Source organism: Oculina patagonica, chromosome 1 (assembly GCF_052425735.1).
Source record: "Oculina patagonica isolate OP01 chromosome 1, crgOcupat, whole genome shotgun sequence".
NCBI lineage: Eukaryota > Metazoa > Cnidaria > Anthozoa > Scleractinia > Oculinidae > Oculina > Oculina patagonica.
This window is the reverse complement of record NC_135758.1, coordinates 39029819-39051019: the sequence shown is the minus strand read 5'-3', so window position 1 is coordinate 39051019 and position 21201 is coordinate 39029819. Positions and strand designations below refer to the sequence as shown.

Sequence of the window (21201 nt, the reverse complement as noted above, 5' to 3'; positions counted from 1 at the left end):
AAGTATTTGGCCTGAGACACACAAATTCATATTTTAAAAATTCCATCTTCAGTCTATAATATGGGCTCTCATGTCTGCCTTAGTTGTTGTTTTGGTTAAGAGGAGTAGTCTCAGAAAGAGCAAATAATTCAGTATAGATGTAAAAAATTGATAAAATGTCACACAATTAGTAATACCAGCAGCTATTTGTAACAATCACAACTAAATACAAATACAATAACTTAATCACAACTACCTGTCCATCACCAGGGATAAGGTCTTGAGTGCACAGATTTGATGAAGCAGAGTTGAACTTTGACAAACAAACCTATAATAAAAATTAATTCAACAAAAAAACTATTTTTCAATGTTGCTGACCTAAAAGTCTAATTTCTTATTAAGTGATAGTTTCGTCTTCATTGACATGGATTCAATACGGCAGGTGTGGGGCTAGTGGACCTGAGCAGTGGTGATTTACAGTGAAAGGAGTGCAACCATTTCAAAATTGATCACCAAGGCAACAGCTAATTACAAGACATCTTCAGTGGTGGTAGCTGACCAGTGCAAAAGCTAAACACTGATGTCCTCACCACTTAATAAATCACTTTTAATTATCACTTTTAGTGCCAATAATTAATGCTATACTAATTAAGGACACTGCAAAAAAATAAATAAACAAATATTGTAAATAGAACAGAAACTTGTTAAAAATCCCAACTGGTAGGAGGCTGACCAGTTGGCTATTTACAAAGCGTGGAGGAGCTGAGAGTTGGACTACTGTCAAATCCATCAAGTGGCCCATAGACAGGAGGATTTGAACTGAAGGCCTCTAAATTACAAGTCCAGGGACCAAACCACTAGAACATGCTGCCGCCTTAACCACCATTACATGAAAGTTGGTTTACAAGTCTATTAGTTAAATATAATGTGACGACAATGAAACAATAGTATCTCCTTTGCCTTGAAGAGGATAAAGAAACAACAGCTTCCCAGGGAAAAGAATATTTAAATGTACACATACCTGTTTAGCAAAGTTTGTGATATTCTTTTCCGAGTCAAAGCAGAGTGACCATGTTTGTCTTTGATCATCATAAAAGCTTGCATAATTGCTTCCTTGCACCTACAAAATGAAAAAAAAATCAAGTACATATCAAAAAATATGCAACTATATTTTACGATATCACTTGTCTGTCATGAAACACTTGAAATCCAGAAACAATTTATGAACAACATTTATTACCGTAAATGAAAAGTTTCCATGAATTTTTCCTGTGGTGACTTGCTGTTGCTTAGATGCATAAATGAGTATCCTGTACTGTAAGAAAAAATAACATTTCCAAGAGAAATAACTGTAATTTCTGTTTATAATGCATGTCTTGTCAAGCAGACAGAAAATGAAATACAGACCTCGTACATACATGCATGTAAAAAAGATTATTAAGCCAAGGGTATATCATCTATGGCATTATATTAAAAATTTGATACTTACATCATTTGCTGAATGATTTGCCAAAACTGCTGCACCCAGTTTTCCCTGACTGGCGTATTGACCATTAACACTAAAACAGAGTGCAACATAATTAGTTTGCTATGTCTTGACTTCTCTGTATCACAGCTTACAATTTTTAAGAATAACAAAGAATTTAGTACAGTGTAACTGTTATCATCTAGTCCTAAATGTAACTCACTATTTGTAGGCATGAACTGCTGTAGCACAAAGGAGTGCTGTTTCCCCACCACCGGCCTGTGCTGCTCCCGCTAAATAACAAAAAAAAATAAGATGTCTTGAATACTTATTGCTGCGAAGCCTTAGCATAGCAGCACACTGTTTGTGACTGTCCGCGTGGGGCCTGGGCACTTTATATATGCGACACACTCGATTTTCGACTTTTTCGCTGGCGATGATTTTGAGTACCGTAAAAACTCGTGTATAAGCCGCACTCGTAGATAAGCCGCACCCCCAAATTTCAAGCATGATTTTGAGAAAAAAAAATAAAACCTGGCGGAAAAATACCCAGTTGATTGTGAAAAAATGCTGGATTATGAGGAAATTTCAACAATCATGATCAATAAAGCTAAATTTGATTCCTTGAGCCTTTCCGATCGATGTGCAGGATGTACTATAAACACATAAACGGAAAACACTTCAGTCTTACCCAGAATTTTAGAACTTTATAGAATAAACATCATTTCTGCCAACTTTAACATTTTTGATCTTTTTCTGCCATTCGTTGACAGGTATTTCTTCGTTCATCACATGACTGTTTTTACATCAAATTTTGCACCTGATTTTGCGCTGTGTTCGTAAAGCGTTCGTAGCTTAGTAACCAGGCACTAGTATCCAGGCCCATCGCCAAAAGACACGTGGAACCCCTGGGGGTTTAAAATTATTCACGGACGAAAAGCGTGGTTTTCGTCGCTGTTTTGAGAGGAAAAACTTTTTCAAAATGATTAGTCTCCTTGTTATTTTTGTTTGTGAGGATAGTAAAGAGCTGCTTTGTCGCTTATATGGAGCAATTTTTCAGTTTTATGCGCAAAAATGCGCAGAAGATGCGGAGGATGCAGTGTGAGCGATTTATGCAGATTTATGTGGACCCGCACGGCCGCACCACCGCACCCTGTCAGATGCCCTGTAAAATTGCATGCAATGGTCTCGTAGATAAGCCGCACCCACGATTTTGAGCCTAAAATTTCGGCAAAAAAGTGCGGCTTATACACCAGTTTTTACGGTACATGCAGTACCGTATTTTCTCAAATAAACGCCCCCGGCATTTAAACTTGACTTTGTGAACCCGGCGTTTATTTGAAGCCGGCGTTTAATCGGGGCCCGGCGTTTATTAACGGACAGCAATTTTCTGCCAATTTTTCAGATTGATTTATTGTTACCAATCTTCGAGTACGCCTTTCTCGATTATGCTAGCATTTTTTTCGGCATTTTTTGGGAAAACGAGCATTTTTTTCGTTTTTTTCTTCAAAAAAGAAGTGCTAGCATTTTCTGTCACTTTTCATGACTGTGATCCAGATTTTCAGCACTCAGAAGGATAAATAATTCTAAAGTTTCACAATTTTGATTACATAATTTGATTGTTTTCTGTCTGTTTCGACTGTTTGTGCGTTGTGTTACTTGTGTTGTGTTACTTGTGTGTGTTTTTTTATTTTTATTTTTTTTAAATATTTTTTTTTATAAACAAACAATTATTAAGTATCACCTGTTGTTGATATGAGCATATAATGCGAGAGTTTGTATGTTTTGTTTGAAATAAAACAAAGAATTTTTTGGAATTCAAGTGGCATTTTTTAAGGAAATCAGGCATTATTTTAGCATTTTTTGGGCTTATGCGAGAATTTCTAGTAGCATTAAATGCCAGTTTTACTAGCATAATCGAGAAAGGCCTATCTTCGAGACCAAGGGGCATTTTGTCAAGGCGGGACAATTTTTCTCTTCGTTCTGCCCCGAAAAAGTGTCCCTGGGTATCCAAAGGTGATTATTTCCCAAAGGTGCACTATTACGGATTGGATAGTTTATGTTGCAATCGAGATTTGTGACAAACAGAATATATTTACTTGTTAGCTTGACCTCAAATAAATGTTGCAGTTAATTTTTGATCTCAGTTAATTTTTTATTTTAACTAGTTAGTTTTTTCTAACTAGTTGATTTTTTTTAACTAGTTAAATAATGGGGTTAGGGTTAGGGTATCATATATTTTAAAAAAATAGTGGTTCACCCAACGTTTCCTGCGTGGCACAGTGGATAAGGGGTTGGACAGCAAATCCAGAGGTTGAGAGTTCAAATCTAGTGCAGGTTAGTAAAAAAGAAAAATAAATAAATGATAGTACTTAGGGGAGAGGGATAGTAGCAGATAGTAGGGGAGGGTTAGTAAGGATGGGGGGGGGAGGGTATGAGATATCAAGGGGGGGAGGTGTTCTACTTTTTCTACTTATTAACCAAGAATAAAAAAAAAAACTAGTTAGAAAAAAAACTAACTAGTTAAAATAAAAAATTAACTAAGATCAAAAATTAACTGCAACATAAACGCCGGGACCTCGAACAAACGCCCCCGGCGTTAATTTAAAAACTAGCAATTTTGACCCGGCGATTATATGAGGAGGGCGTTTAATCGGGGTCCGGCGTTTAATCGAGAAAATACGGTATGTATGATCAGCGGCATGTAAAATGTGGAAGCTGCATTTGTCTTTTGCGATGTCCTTTTCGCTAAAGAGCAAGAAGTTAAATTGTAAATCGCTGCCCCTTGCGCTTCTGTTCATTACTTTAATGTAAATGCTTCCCAAGAAACCGCTCTTGAGCAAGATGGTCAAGTATAGTGCTGGAGAAATGGTCTTATCATCCCTTATGCGCCATCTCTGATGAATAACCACTTTATGGGGCCTTCTTATAATTCGCTTTCATAATTATCCATTACTAAGTAAATTTAAGGAAAAAATTTCTTTCTGTGTCTTAAGTGCGAAATATGTACAGCCAAAACTATGAAGATTATTTGCAAGGGTTCCATGAAAACGTTTTCACAATGACCGCGCGCTAGAGTGGAATGAGCTTTGAGCTTTTTGACGTCATAAATTGGTGTTTCCGATGGCTTTGCGATCGAATTGCATGTGCTATCTGAAAATAATAAAACATTCCTATGACCTTCCGTTCCGCTCCTACTATTATAATTATTATTCTTATAACTCACTTCGCAGCACTTTACTTGCTATCAGCAACTCCTAGTTTATGTGCTATATTGAGCTTGTCATCTATATAGCAGCTTGAATTTCAAATGATCATTGGGTCCCATTTCATTGCGGTTTTCTGTGATATGGGAATTCTGAAATTCAATCCTCAACCAACGGTTTACACTTTTTGCTGCCATCAATCATCTCAGCAGACCTCTCGAGAAACAGAAGTTCACTTCAACTGGGTCAAAAGGTCATGTCTGTCAGTTGTGATTGGTAGATTTGGATTCCTTTTGGTTTGTTTCTGTTTTTCATGGTCCATTGGCTGTCACCATAATTTTGATTGACAGCAGCGAAAAACGCAATCGTTAGTTGTATTTTGAATTTCAGAGTCCGCATATTACTGAAAACCGCAATAGGACAGGTTTCTAAGAAAACTTGAGTACAATCAAGTTGCCACAAACCAGACTGTTCACAGCCTCTCTATTAACTTTCTCAATCAAAGAAAAATACGAGAAAAAAGAGGGCTGTGAACAGTCCACCCCAAACTGCTGAAGCAGTTTATATATTTTAATGTTGCAGCAGAAAGCTCACTTTTTTTCAGGAGCTTGTCTTAACTGGTGAACTCGTACCAAATTATATTATGTTTTCTAATTAAAGGATATAGAAATTAATAGGAGAAGATCCCCTCTATTCTTGTCACCTGTCTGCTTGGGAATGCAGTGATTTTGCAAGGAGAGATTGCATGTAACCCACTTTATACTTGGCAGTTTAACATTTCATGCACAGAAATGTGAAAAACAAAATTCTGGGCACTGATCAGAAAATAATTCAACGATCGATTTTAAATATAGGGTATAAAAACAAGGGATGTGGAGATATGAAGCACTAGGGGAGGGGAAGGGGGAGGGTAGCTACATTTGGAATTAACTTATTTACGCCTGAAGTCCCGTCTTCTCAACAATTCCTTGTTTTTTATATGTTTTCTCATAAAGGCAGTTGGATTGTTTGAACCAATACAAACATTTGATCCCACATTGCAATTTGTAATCCCATTTCCTCTTGTAATATCTAATTATAGACTTGAACAAGTTTGATTTATTCGATCTCCTTTAAGCATAGTACCTGGTTTCTCCTTCTTTGGCTGTTTAGGTGCCGTGTACGTCAGCGATTCATTCCCTCCTGTGAATGATGCTCTATCCTGACCAAATAACGAGGCAAGCTTCGAGGAACTATTCAAGACAGACAGATCACTGTCACGCGAGCTCGATTTTCCGCCATCTTGGACATCTACAGTAAAACACAAAACGACGCAAAAAAACTGTGACAAAATGATAGATTACGCTTACCCTCTACCAGTCGGGGACATGAAATCTCCTTCATCCTCATCAAGAGGTGATGAAAACATCTTAAGCCGTGTAACAAACTAATAAAAAAGCTGGAAATGGACAGTTTTTCGGCAAGCAACCCGTGATTGGGAAATCGAAAACCTTCGTTTACTTCCTCTTTAAAGACTGGGTACTAGTTTTATGCGGTATACCGCTGGGAGAGAACGAGCCCCCCCCCGCGTTACGCGTTAGCCCCGCGCGCGTTTGCACTCACTCATGATCAGGAGCCAGAAGACCTCAGAAGGGTATTCCATTCCAGTTATTGGGTTTTCAGTGAAAATTTGAAAGAAAACATGATTATGTCTGTTCCAAGTACAATTTTAGCCAGCTATTCTCAGCGTGCGCAGTTGACCAATCGCTGAGCCCGCCTCACGGTATAAAACACTTTTTATCCAGGCATGGGGCCGAAAATATGTCAGTTCTGTCTATAAAAATATCCTTGTTTTAAAGGCCCTTAATCAAATCAAGGGAGAAAACGTCCCCTACTTTAATCCCATTACAACAAGGCGCAACTTTGCACAACCTTGATCGCAGGGTCTTTTTGGTCCCTTCAGGAAGGAAGAAAAAGAAAGAGACGAACCCAGTGGGTACGCCGACCCTTGAGCGACCTCTGTGATTATACTGATATCGTGTTCACTCCTGTCTTACCTTTAGGTTCAATTGGTTTCTTCTTATACGACGTCCTTCTTAGAGGTTTATAGTACTTCAGTCCTTCCGGAACTGGCGGCGACTGATCCTCGTCAATCTCGTTTAGTTCTGATTGGCTGCCTGCTATCTCAAAGTCCCCTTGATTGCTCGCTGACGAAGCAAAGAGCAAGTTCAGTGAACACATGATATTTCCCGCAGACAAAAGTCTGTTTCAGGTAGCTGCTTTCTGCTCCCAGATTGTGCGAAATGAACAAAATGAAGTCGTACCGCGCCGCGGTATACTAAGATTAAAATGATGATCTAAGAATGAAAGTTAAGAACTATAATTTGCAGAGTTTTACAACCCGGTAAAAAGAGGCGGATGCCGCGCTAGCTTCATCTTTTCGAGGGTCTCAATGGGGTTAACCGTTAGCCGTAAAACGGACAAAAATTTAGCCGTTAGGCGTAAAAATTGGAAAATTTTAACCGTTAGCCGTAAAATATGTTAACCGTAAAAAATCGGTCAGTAATTATAAAAGCTTATAAATAAACAAAAATAGTCCACTTCATCGTCCCAGAATGGCCCTGAGACCTAAAATATGTTTTTCAATAATACAAATTAATTTTTAACATTTAAAAACAATTAAAATTAACTTTTTACTTCTGTTAACCGTTAGCCGTAAAAAGGCCAAAATTTTAACCGTTAACCGTAAAAGCCACCACCCCATTGAGACCCTCCTTTTCCGCCAGAATCATTCAGTTGTTACGTATCACTCCGGCACTTTTTTAGGCAAGGAAGTCGGCGAGACTCAGAACCTTAGAAACCCTTTCAAAGAGATTACTTTTTCCCCATTTTTTTCCATTCCAACTTAAGGATGCACTAGCTTTATAAGAGGAATTTGTTGTATAGTCACTGTACACATAACAGAGCAATTGCAGTATGCGACAAATGCAGACAAGTGTATGTCGTGTACCACTACCGTGAGAACTAACCGTAGCCTGCCTAGCAGGCGCCTGTGTAGTTTTTGGGTGCGCATTGGCGAACCGCGACTAAAAGGTAAGAGAAAGTCACGCAAGGAGAATAAGAAAGGGCCTTCTCGTACCTAGTGTGTTTTAATGCGCGCCCAAAAGCTACAAAGGCGCTTGCTACGCAGGCTAAGTTAACCGTAGTTAACCGTAAAAACTCTAACCAGAGCATATTTCATATTTCTGTTTCAGTGTAACAGAAAGTTACTCAAGCTACTCCGAACGCTTTTCAGCCTGACCGCTGTGCGAGTCTGCAGGTCTGCACTCTACATTTGTCGCGCACAAGCAACTGTCGGTTCCGTTTTGTTCCGTTACATACATAGGACCTGTAAGTAGGCCTTTCTCGATTATGCTAGTAAAACTGGCATTTAATGCTACTAGAAATTCTCGCATAAAGCCAAAAAAATGCTAAAATAATGCCTGATTTCCTTAAAAAATGCCACTTGAATTCCAAAAAATGCTTTGTTTTATTTCAAACAAAACGTACAAACTCTCACATTATATGCTCATATCAACAACAGGTGATACTTAATAATTGTTTGTTTATAAAAAAAATAAAAATAAAAATATTTTTTTAAAAAAATAAATAAATAAAAAAAAACACACAAGTAACACAACACAAGTACACAAGTAACACAACGCACAAACAGTCGAAACAGACAGAAAACAGTCAAATTATGTAATCAAAATTGTGAAACTTTAGGATTATTTATCCTTCTGAGTTCTGAGTGCTGAACATCTGGATCACAGTCATGAAAAGTAACAGAAAATGCTAGCAATTCTTTTTTGAAGAAAAAACGAAAAAAATGCTCGTTTTCACAAAAAATGCCGAAAAAAATGCTAGCATAATCGAGAAAGGCCTACCTGTAAGGGTGTGTACTTAATGGTTCTTCTGTGGTATATTCCCTAAAAATTCATCTGCGTAGAAATAGCAATTCATTACAAAAGGGCAAATAAAATTGAAATAATTCTAACTTCGTACGGCTGTATCTCCGAGAATCTCGAAGTCTTCATATGTTCCTTGATACAGCATGGTGTTTGCTGGGGCGACTGTGGCAATTCCATGAGACTCGTCAGCTTTAGGAATGTGCGATATCCAATCTGTGTACAAGAGAACGAGAGAAGAACAGGATAGGCCGTGCGTATTTAGCGAGCCCGTCGCGTAGCTTCGTTTTTAAGAAGGCAATGTTCAAATGTCCTACTTCAGGGCGCTTATTTTAAAGGAGGACATAAATTACAAAATCAGCGATTAGGCTGATTAGGCCAAGCCAGAAATAAGAAGCCCTAGGCCATCCCAATAAAATGTTTCGTTTCCCATCGCCCGACCGACCCATTTTTTTCAAAAAGTAAAAAAAAAAAAAATAAAAATTGCAGATTCGCTAGTCAAAGAAACAAGTACTTTAATTTACAAGCACACGATCATCATCTTGTTTTATCAACAACAATTGACATTATGTGATGTCCTTACCTTTAATTTTGATTAAAGAAAGAATAACGGAAATCACGAACGAAATAGGCACCTTTTCGCATTCGTAACCCGAGGCTTTCTTCCTTCAAGCATTCCATCTTTTTTCTTTTTTTTTTTTTTGCCCGACCGACCGACCCACCATCACAAGAGACGAGGCGATGGGAAACGAAGCATTTTATTGGGATGGCCCTAGCTGTTTAGTTATCACACTAGCCTGTGGACATGTGTACAGGCTCTCCTCCTAGTCCCTTCTTGGCTCGCTTCGCTCGCCGATCAGATCGGGAGCCCGCTCGCAGGCTATTATCACACCAGATTTGGAATGCAGATCGAGCGTATAGTTACGTACGCTGACACCAACAGTCACAAAGACGTTCATTTCTCTTCATTTCATTTCGTTACCATTTTGCTATTTTGTGCGATCAGTTGTGTACTCGGCCTGCAAGCAGGCTCTCCCTTCGGGGGCAACGAAACGAGCACCAAAAGCGCGATCGCTTCGCTTTCCGAAACTCGCGCCTTTGGCACTCGCGCCGTTGCCCCCGAAGCGCGTACGTTGTCCCCGTCCCCGAAGAGAAAGCCTGCTCAGCTCGCGGGCTATTGTTGTGTGATCTGTGCAACGTTACCCGTGACTCGTCACGCAACGACACGTTGAACGGAAACGCGCAATAACTTCGTTTCGTTATTCAACCCAAAAGGTTCAGAAGGACATGATCGTTAAGGTTCATGGAATTCAAGCAAGCAGCACAAATAAACTCTGATATATAGCGACTTAAAGAGCTTATAAAAAGCTTCTAGAATTTGTTCGATGTCCTGATCGACATAGATATTCGTATGCATAGTATATTAGTGCTTCACCAACCGTATCTATTCCCGATCATCATCCGTATTGCATCCCACTATTTAGCTGTAAACAGGTGGGTAATTTTGCCCAGAATTTCCTAACTTAATGGGACAACAGATTACAAAACGTGCTGTTGCCATCGTGCTAAAACACGTGAAAGCGATTGAGTAATACTGCGAGGATCGATCGATATTTGACCAGGCTCGCATTAATATTTTCGTAACAACTGTACATTACCTTTGTCTTCCGTAACATAGTCGGTGGAAACATGTTCTTTTCCGTGATCTATTGCTTCTTCGTGCCTGATTTCCACAGAATCTACGAATCGTATAACACTGTTTTCCTCCGCGGTACTTTCTACAGCTCCCATAAAGTTCTAAAACGGAACCACGTAGTTGCGAAAGCTTTCATATTCGCCACATTGGCTGCTGAGAAAATAGATTATGAAATCATCGATATCATCAAAACCTTTACGGATATTAGCTTAGCTTACTCGAAGTTATAAAGTTTTTACTCATAAAAATTTTGAACAATAAAATACGACAAAAGAAAAGAGAGCCCGCAGTCATTGGAGCGTACCAAATGTAAACAGCTGACTTCGCAATTTGCATATAATATATAATTCCGTGACAAAAGAGCAGTCTTGCGTGACAAGAAGCAGGAATGATCTCAGTTATCATGGTTATTTTCGGCGATTTCTCATTTATCAATTAAAGTTTTAACCCATTAATTTTTCCAGCTATCAGTAAATTTTGCAGATCTCAGATCTCAGCTGATCTTAAAATTTTGACCAATTTTCGCCCATCCAAAGAATCAAAGGGATCTACAAAAATGTACCAAAAGGTCGTGAAACTGCAGATAGAACCGCCTTCGTCTCCCCTAACGGATTTAGATGATCTTTTGAAATCGAACTAACAAATTAATCATTCTTAACTTAGGTATTCCGTCGGTACTAAAACTGAGGGTCAGACGGCATTATAAATGCTATCATATGTGTTTAATAAAAACGGGGTCAAAATTGTATCATAAAGACTCTTGGTTTTAGGCCATCGTAATATGTTTCATATTTTTAATCAAGGGTCAAAGTTGTTAACGATGGGCCTCAAGGTCCTAAGACCAACCTGGTTGGTATCCGCAAGTAGTCTTGCAAGGCTCTGTAATCTCCATGTTCGAGCAGGGCTAAAGCAAAAACTCGCCCGTTCTTCGCCCTCGCTTCACTAACTGATTGAAAGAGAGACTGCTTACAGCGGTCCCTGTACATGTTGCAGTCCCTGTGACAGCCAAGAGACCAACAGTTAGCAATTTCAGTATTACGGTCTATAAAAGCGTGGTTGTTGTTTGTCGCAAATAAAAAGATCTAGGATCATCTGATGAACCTGATAAGCTGTTAGCTGTGTTTTCAGTAGACTTTCAAAACACACATTTATTTCGGCGGAGCCTAATGTCGCTTTCGGCAAAAAAACATTTTTAATCCTCTTGGTAGAAGCCTTTGTATTCCAAACCAAAATCATGATTTATCATCAGTGTTGTTGTTTTTTATTATTATTTTTTGTATCCATCCTCAAATATCTTTCACTACCATGTTCAGTCGCAGACGTATAATCTAACCCCGGCTAGTTTGAGTTTCGTCTGCGGCGCAGTCTAAAAGATTTCAGCTTAAATAAAATTCTGCATACTGATATAAATATATAGAATCAGATTAGCTGCGTTAAATTTTTATGAAGTGAAAACACGGATTTCATAGATACGTCCTAATTAAGTTCAGCTATTCCCTTAGTTTTAATGTAATATAAATTATACGTTAAAACGAAATTTAAAGAGACCGTTCTCGGTCGTTTGCTTTGAAATGATCTACGAATGTAACAACACCTGTCTTACGAGAATGAAAGTCTTTTTCTGCATATATAACAATGGAGTTCAACTCAGTTCTGACATCAATGATGGTCATTTGGGGTACACTGATTTTCTCAACGTGTGATCTTGTTGCGTTTGTCAAAACTCCATTCACAACGGTGCTATTTGGGATTCAGCTGGCTCCAATGAATTTTGCGCAGTGGTGAGCCTCGACTGTAATGATTGAGGAGTTTGATTGCAATTTCTTGGGTTGTCGACCGCGATCAGGAAGATCAAAGCACTCAATAAAAGTTCCATTATTCTTAGAGTTGTTTGTATGGCGAACCAAGGCCAAGTTTTAGCGTAGCTCTCTCCGGTGAAAACTCCAAACTCTCCAACGCTTATGTATAAAGACACGGAAAAGTTACACACACCGAAAATAGAGGCAGCGCTCATAAACAAAAACAAACGCTTTAGTTTTTTTCACATCACGAAGGGTGCATTTATCATGTGAATTGTGCGTTTGCAGCGTCGATCGGAGATTTCGCCACATCCTTAAGCCTGCGACAAAATAGCCGGCGAAAATAGCTACCCCCCAAATAGCGAAAGTAACGTGACAAACAAAAATCATGACTTTAACTCTTGGATAAAACCACACAATAAGATCAGACAAGATCAAGTATACGATGTTCGCAATAGTAACAGAAACTAAGAAAGGCAGGTTTCGAAGTTTCGGTGGTCCCAGCTTAGTGTTGGTGGTTTCCAAGAAAATTAACAGCATTATACTGAAAGCTGAGGTCATGCACGCTGTAGCGATTCCCCAACAAGTCAAAACAGCTAGATTTTGAATCGTCGATGAAGATTCACTTGACGTGTAAGGATCCCAGAAAAGCGCGAGGGATCGCCCGAAGCCCGCAGCCATCAACGCGTAACTCATGACCCTCAGATGGACTTTCTGCCTCGCGAAAATTGCTTTGCGAAACCGATAAAGAGAAAAGGATGCGTATAACGTCATAAGAGCAAACAGGCTTCCAAAGCCGTAAACATGAGCAAACCACATCCAGCCCCACTCTTCAATGGCTAAAGTCCATTCTGGAAAAGGTTCGGGCCAGACCTTCATCGTATCGAGAGCTGAATCATTCACATCCGAAGCCATCTGTTTTGCCTTTAGATTGGCAGCTAATCACCCAAGAACTCTATTCTCGAGTCCCTTATGCTGTGCTATTGTTTACTGAGATTCGATCCTGCATCGAGGTATTGCAAATAGGAAGTCGTCTTTACAACGAACGTTTGGCATTTGCTGAAAAGTAATGGGCGCAAAATGGCTGAGTTCGTTCAACACTGTTGTCGGTGAGGATTATAAAAAGTTCGTTAAAAGAAGGCCGCGCTCACAATTACTTAGAGTCGGTATAAAATATGATAATGAGATGTTGATAGTTTCGACAGCTAGCATAATTACTTTACCCTCGTTCACTTTCTTCTAAGTGCCATGCGGTTTTTCAGACTTTTTGTCAGTTGCAAGGGACGTATTTTGGTGAAAAAAATAGTTTTCGGTAATATGTTGTTTCCCTTCCATCAGGTTTGAGGTTTCGTGATTTCCATGCACCTGATTCAAAGTTTGTTAGCTGAATTTAATTGTTCTCCAAACTGACCATTTTCAATTGTGTTATTCACGGACACACTGACGGATAATTAATTAAAACTATTTTTCAAATAAGTTGCATTTTTTTAGAAAAATTAAAAATTACACCCAAAATTTTGGGTCATTTGCTTCAAAACGGCTTAATTGGGCTTAATTTTTCAGCATTTTCATAATAAAGTTTTGCGGCGCTACATTTTGGTAAGCGCATACATGTCCAAAACCAAGGCAAGACTAGAATTTTAAAATGCCGGCTTTTCATCAATCTGAGTATGTTAACATTTACTTTGAATCGCGAGTGATCGCTTTATTAATTTATCACTCTTCTAGAGATGCAATGTTTTCTTATTTTAATGGATTTTTCAGTAACCAATAATATTCATAATTTGCTGCAAAATGAAAAATGAAAATTGTATTCTGAAACGTTTTTAAACGCAAGCAAAAGTTTCGAACACGCCCAATAGTTGTTACTGAATTACATTCAGCGAAAAAGTAATATCTATTAAGACAAAACAGAAAGGCTATTATTTTTTTCCATACCTGTGTAAACGATTGGTTTTGTTTTTACAGTAGATAAAAGAAAACGTGACCTGAATATATGACCATATTTAAAGGCATGCAAATTTCAATTTCTATTATGATTTTACTTTTCAAAACTCAATCAGTTTCGTAAAGGATTTCTGTCTCAATCATGAAACATATCGCCCCTGCTCCCTAGCTAAATCAGTACTCCAGAAAACAGTCGGAATATGAGATTTTTTTCCAATCGATCAGGAGAACTTTATCATACACGGCAGCTGGGCAAGATTGAGTCATCATTTGTTTTGTGTTCGCGTACATATGAGCTCATATGCAAACCTTATATATACTATTCTGTTCTTATCTCTTAATTGCAGTGATCCAGCAATAATAAGGAACATCAATTTCGTTTTCCTCCAGGCTAAAAGTCTTTCTGCTGTCAGGGTAGATTAGTCAAAACATCAGTAGCCGGTGGCTTTATGATTTCCGCTGTATTCTGCCTGCAGCGAAAAACTGCCGCGTGTTGCGAAGTAGCACGTTCCAGGCGCTCGGTAGTTGGGGGAGAGCGAGGTTTTTTTCTCGCTCGCCCTCGTTTTTCGCTCTCTCCAACTACTGGGACAGACTAGTTGCGAAACCGATCATTGGGCTAGATGTTCAATTTCAATCTTGGCTGTTGCTTTCAACCTTGTATAAACTCGACTGAAATTCGGAAAATGTTTCTTTGGGGGTTATTTTCACACGACCGTCGTCATGTATACGTACCAGAACCAAAACGATACCTTGCTGAAACGTATATATATATATAAATGCTACGTTTTTATCTAGAGCCTTGAACTGTTGAAGTCAGTCAATCGAAACCAAGGCAAAATTAAATAATTAGGCAAACTACAGTCTAGCTGCCTGTAAGCCTTTAGATGTAATGCGTTGTAGTCAAAACCGCCTCGGGAGCGACTGGGAACGAGTCTAAACACAACGCCTAAAACAAGTCCTAAAGCTGTTAAATGAACACTACTATACAGATATCTCAGCATAACCTACCGACGTATACTAGGAGGCTTAACAACGTAATATGCCCGTGGGCTTTTTTTCGGAAGGGTTTTTTGTCACAATAATTTTTGCACTGAGATTTGGGGGGCTTATCTTCGGGGGAAGGGGCTTGTTTTACGGGTGTGTTTTTTTTTTTTGTGGCGAGAGAGGGGGGGGTGTATTTACGGGAAATAATTGCGAGTGGGGAAGGTTAGCTTCGCAATTTTACGTAATTCACAGGTCTAACATTTTCAGATGCAGCATTCGTTTCAAATATAAACCCAAGCATTTCTACATAAAATAGATTTTCTTTTGACAATAATCCTCCCCTACAACGAGAAGGCCTCTTTTTTTAGCCCAGGGATTATTATCGGTATCTGCGCATTTCTTGGAAAGACTATTTCTTGGAAAGACTATAGAGTGAATAGACAAAATGGACAACAAAACAAAACTTCCACACAATTTATTTTAATGTCTGCCAAACTACATCATTTTGAGAAATAAATTGTTTCTTCCCGCTTTCTCTAATCCTCAATACAAGAGCTCTCATCCATGGAACTTCTTTCTGATAATGGCACCGTCTACTTTGTTGTGGGAAGCTTTGAGTTGTCACTGTAAATAGAAAAAAAATAACAGCAAGCAGTGTTAATATATGTTGTTATTAATAATTGTACTTTGTCGTTTCTAACGCTGGGCTTGTCAACTTTTGTCAATTTTCCTGAGGACAAACAATTGCAACACATTGTATATGCAACGTCATCCCATTTGATTGCAATACCTTAAAATACGCGACCGACAGATAAATATTCATTTTAACTGAGTTTCGTTTTAAAAATAGTTTTAATATAAAAACCTTTCTACTTAATATTCAAGTTGTATTTATTAGCTTCTCGTTTCAGCAGAAACTATTATTAATATTTCAAGAGCGGATTTTTCCTGGTCCCTATTTGTATCTAAAAATTTCTGAAGATACCTTATGGTTACTTTTGTTAGCGGCTAATAATTTTAACAATTTTAGCGAGTAAGGCGAAAATCGCTAATTTAGTACTCTCTAAAATTTTTCTTGATACCCCCCCCCACCCCCTTCTTACCCCAAAGAGGGGGCGTGGTGGGCGTGTGGGGGCTCTGTCAGGATGGCGACAGCATTGCGTCCATCCTTCGCAGTAACCAATAGCATCCCCGTCTGAACAAGAGGGCACAGCTAAGCAATTGTCGGTAGGATGGACATCTCCGCAACGAACGAACTGCGGCTTGTTCCTTACGTATTCACCTGTTAAAAAATCAACATGGATAAATATCTCAATTAGTAATTGACACCGGCCAGCAAACGTTTTTTACGGGCAGCTCAAGAAATGTTCGAACCCGAATTAAAGATCAGTTTTAATGATTTAGAAATCAAAACAAACATCGATGAACAGTACAATATCATAAACTATCTTATAGTCCAATCTCTAAACTCTCTCTTCCCCACCCTATAGAGGGGTTGAACCCAGGGGAGGGGGGGGGGGGGGAGAAGGGAGAAACTCTCTGTTCAATTCTCCCGCGTGGGTTATTCCTTATATAGCGCAGGGATGGGAGAGTTCAGAGACTAGACAAAGCTGATTAACAAGATGGCATCCGGAAAAAAATAGCGGTGATGGCCGAAGATGATCCCATCATCAAGAACTCGATCATGAGCGAGAGGAAGCAAGTACAAAATGATACAAAACCTAAAAACAAATATGATACAAAGGAGGATCGAGATAAGACGCACATAAATAAATAATTGAAAAAATACAGACCTTTTAAAAACACTGATTTGTCAAAAAAATGGAAGAGATTATTTTCTTTATATTGTTTTTTTTTTTCTAAGAATACAGTGCTGCATACACAGTATCTCCCTTTTGATAATTCAGCATTATTCTCTTCATCTAATTTCTTGGCGCTGTATTGATATATTTACATGATTTAGGATAAATTTTACGCCAATCACATTTGTGGTCATAAAAAATCTTCAAGTCATTTTAAGAATGGTTAGTAAGCGAGAATTTATCGACATACCTTTTTGGTGATCGAATTTGGGTCCTTTGTTGGGAGGAGCTGCCTCCAGCATCAGGGCGGTCAACAAAAGAAAGAAGCAAATAGTCTTCATGATCAAAATCCTTTCCGTTCAGCGTCGTTGTAAAGAGGGAAGAAAGAAAGAAAACGTCAGTAAATAATCAAAGTTACTTCGTAAGGAGATTTTAGAAGCTGGACTAGTTATGTTTTCCAACTGAAATATGAGACTGAATGTTTGCCATCGCACAAGCGAACCAACGTAACAAAATAAGTAGTCAAATAAGCAATCTAGAGACTACTTAGAGACAAGCGATATCTTTTAGCTATATAGATATCCATAAATCTCCAAAGAGCCCTTTTTAAAGGTCTTAATTTTATTTTGAGAACATCCCCCAGAAACTCGTTAAAGCAAAGCGTCTATGTGTAAATCTGATAAAGCATGAAGTCGGCTAAAACTTTAACCCAAGGCCAACCTCGTAAGCCAGCCATGCAAATTTTATTGTTTGGAAAATGGCAGCATTTTGTGTAAGGATTTTCTTTTAAAGATGTGAAAATGATAAAATTAAATCCTTACCGTTAGGGTTTCAATCCAATTTAACGAAAAGAAGAAACTGTATAATTCTGCAAAAAGCAAAAACGATATCGTTAAGTGCTCTGTTCACTTACCTCGTTCAAGACCTCTCGAACGATTGAAACATCACACGTTTTATTACAGCGTTCACTGGCAACAAAATAGTGCCGTGCCAAGATTGGTCCTCAATGATGTCGTGCTATACAATGATTGGCCCGGCATTTGGGTGGGTAAATTCTACAGAAAATGCGACGATATCAATAATGAACCGCCAATTACTATGCATAACAAGCTAAGTAAGCTTCGCAATGGTTTCCTTGGAGATTCCTTCGTGTAAAAGTTTTCCAACAAGATTTATATTATTTCTTCTGAATAAATGAAGTATACTAAGATTTTAAGGTAGTGCTTGAATTTTTCTTACTGATGATATGCCATGGAATATAAATATCCCAAACATTTTGTACGATAAAAAGTGCAGCCCATCGTGCTTTTTATCTAACTTTGATGAAGCTTCGCACAGCAATTAAAAGGAACAATAAGATGAAAAGTATAATGCATATAATTGTTTCGGTATTCTTACTCTTTATAGAATCTATCATCATCATCTTTTTCTTTTCTCTAAGAGAGAAATAGAACCTTAATTAATAATCTCCTCATCTCAACTACTTGTGCTGTCTTTCCCACGCTATACATTGTTCTATTCACTTCGCCATTCGCGTGAAAGAAAAACCTAAATGAACTTCAAGTGATATTTTATTGACCAAGTTTGAGAATTTTCGATTACTTTCATTTTGCACACTACCAGGCAATATTTGTAATGAGGCCCGTTAGTGTGGTTTACTTTATCCCTCAGTATCCAAATAATTTTGAGCGCAGTTATTCCCTATCCCTTAAATTACCAAAGCTGTTATTCCTATTATTTTTATCCCTAAATTGAGTTGTTATACTTTATCCCTACAAATATTTAAACATTTATCCCTTATCCCTAAAATAATTTTGTGAGATATCCCTTATCCCTTAAACCCTTAACAGGGCTTCTGTAATTGTAGTTTGCCGCTCTTAAGGTGGCTCAAAATAGTTTCAGCACCTCAACTTTAACGGATCAATACTACCACTCTCTTTCAGTTAAAGCAACAATTATGGTATCAAACAGATGGCCCATCATTGGTGAACAAGTTGTGATTATTTTCCTGACATAACAAGTTACTATAGCAACGGTATAACCTGTTGAAAACACCCTTAATTTTAGCTTTAACTGCTAATAACTCACAAACGAGCTGGGTGACCCCTATTTTATATTGTTAAACTTTGATCAGCAAGACAAGGTGCATCTTTTGGCAAAGTTTAAACAAAATCTGTACATGGGGTTCAGGGCCAGCCTAAATTTATGAAAAATTTAAGGTGGCTCTGAACACACTTGTGACACTTGTGTGGCTCAATGACCCTTACAGCTACAGCGGGGAGCGGTATTTTTTTTGGTTTGAAGCTTATTTAAAAATAATTTATGAGGGGATATTTTCGAGCAGGAAGGGGAACGTTAGTTTCGCAATTTTACGGTATACACGTAACATTTTTCAGATGCAGTATTCTTTCCAAATATAAAAATAAATGTTTTATTTTGACAGATATCCTCCCTACCAGAAAATAAGCTCACCAAAAAAACCTTTTATTAAGGTTACTGATAACCTTTTTGGGTGCCTCTCGTAAAACGTTTCGTACGCGAGTAATTTTCGGTGAACCAGGGCTAACTATATATCTCTGGAAAGGTTATGAAATGTAGAATCCAAATATATCTTAAGAGGGCGTCTTTCTTAGAAACACCCACACAATTTCGCGTAAAAATAATTTTGCCTGAAACTCTGTCAACTGAAAGACTTTACCGAGGTTAGAACTAAAACAGATTTGGTTTGATTTGAAATGATATTCTGGCCGCGTTAGGAGCCATAAAATATTTTCCCTTGTCAGCCCCCGTCACAACGTCTCGAAAATTGAAAAATAGGCACTTTTCGTAACACTGTAAAATATTTCTTTCGCATCATTTAGCCGCAAATTTTATATCAACTTGCTCATAAACCTTTCTAGTTTTCCAAGAAAGTCACAATTTGCCTCTCAATTCTCCTGAAAAGACAAAATGGAGCGTAATATAACCACTACTAATCGCCTTCGAGCGAAGGCTGTAAATTGGCTTCGATTTAGAGGCTATTTGTTAAATTTTGGGACCAACCTAATACTTCTAGCCTATACAGCCGACTAGAGTAGTCGTTAATCTGCAAATATGTGCAAAATCCCATGTACGTTTTCAATATTTCAAAAGTTGTGACCGTTTTTATCAGCACATGTACCAGCATTTTCGATTTTTTAGCCTATATTGAAATCGAACTCTCTCGAGCAGATTTTGACACACATGCAGCCTACCTGCTTCTCATCTCGGTTTATGTCCAACGTTAGACGGTTAACAATCCCCAGACTGCTAAATTCCATAATAACTCCAGCAAATTGGTAGGTATTGCCTTCAAAACTTGAGCACCACGGCATCTATCGAGTCCCTTGTTGGCGAGCGAAAGCCTGAATCCAAGGCTACATTTCGCACTAAATAGCCCATTGAACACCGTTTCAGAGCCGTTTTTCTTCAAGAATCAGTCAAAAGACACTCCGAGACTGGTATTCAGAGAACATAGCCGCGATTTGAGGTCTGAATTCCGAAGAAACATCACCATTTACAGCGTACATCTCGACAATATCGATACTGTACTGTGTGATGCTGCTTCCGCAGAGGTCCGCATAAATGGGGAGTCCGCTGATCGCTTGTGCCAACAAGGCAATGTTACTATCAATGTTACTATAATTTTTTTAAATCAAAATTTGGAAAGCGCGCAATTTCGAGTTTTAAATAAATCAATCCTATACAAACAGGATGGGCCCTAAGCAAACCGAGGAGCAACTTTAGAATTTCGCAGAAGGTTAAAGAATACCTTACGGCACGGTTTACACTAGGAGCATGAACTTGGCGAAAGGCGGATCCTTCCCCATAGGTGTACAGGCCGGGGAGGGGGGGGGGGCAGGGAGGGCTGCAGCCCCCTCAAATTTTGGGCTACTCAGATTTTTTGGGCAGCAAGAGAAATTTGGGCAAAGCCAGTTTTTAAAGAAGTTTTTTTTTTTCGAAGAGATAGATATTTTCTATTTTAAGGGGATCATTTGTTGATATACATTTTTGTAATTTTTTTACTGTTGGGCACTGCCGGCACTGCAAATATCTGTCACAGTTAAACACCTGATATAGAAAGCTTCTCTGCGTTACTAAATTTTATAAAATCGACGGAGACATTCTGGAAGCCGAGCAGAAAATGTGCGCGAGTTTTCGTCGTGTGCGCGGATTAGGCTACATGTCTGTTTCAGAAATGCAAGAGAATGATCTATTTGATAAGTTTTCAGAGTTTCCTTACGTTCTTCATATCCGTGAGTGATACCTGCTACATCGTGTTCTGCAAAACGATCATTCAGTGCGTTGCGCAGATTGAAAACTTACCTCCGCAGCATGTGATGGGGCGACAACGTGTCAGTATGGCCCAATTAAAAAAA

General features: G+C 38.5%; 1 protein-coding gene, 1 long non-coding RNA gene and 1 pseudogene across 2 annotated transcripts in view; all 3 read right to left on the bottom strand.

Annotated features, from left to right (window-relative positions):
* The window catches only part of LOC144630010 (FK506-binding protein 15-like), a 34283-nt gene extending 23806 nt beyond the window's left edge, over positions 1-10477 (bottom strand). The window contains 9 exon segments of the mRNA XM_078488285.1: positions 236-307; positions 1001-1099; positions 1220-1294; positions 1469-1538; positions 1668-1737; positions 5776-5940; positions 6687-6836; positions 8667-8792; positions 10235-10477. Of these exon segments, the coding sequence (XP_078344411.1) occupies positions 236-307; positions 1001-1099; positions 1220-1294; positions 1469-1538; positions 1668-1737; positions 5776-5940; positions 6687-6836; positions 8667-8792; positions 10235-10367 (960 nt within the window). The 5' untranslated portion in view covers positions 10368-10477.
* Positions 10478-11963: 1486 nt separating this feature from the next.
* Positions 11964-13290, bottom strand: LOC144650586 (uncharacterized; annotated as a pseudogene).
* Positions 13291-15485: 2195 nt separating this feature from the next.
* On the bottom strand, positions 15486-18091 carry LOC144650581 (uncharacterized). The gene is made up of 4 exons (XR_013570151.1): positions 17626-18091; positions 17055-17155; positions 16106-16284; positions 15486-15626 (listed from the first exon to the last, which is right to left on the bottom strand). It is a non-coding gene; the product is annotated as an uncharacterized LOC144650581 (long non-coding RNA).
* Positions 18092-21201: the final 3110 nt, after the last annotated feature.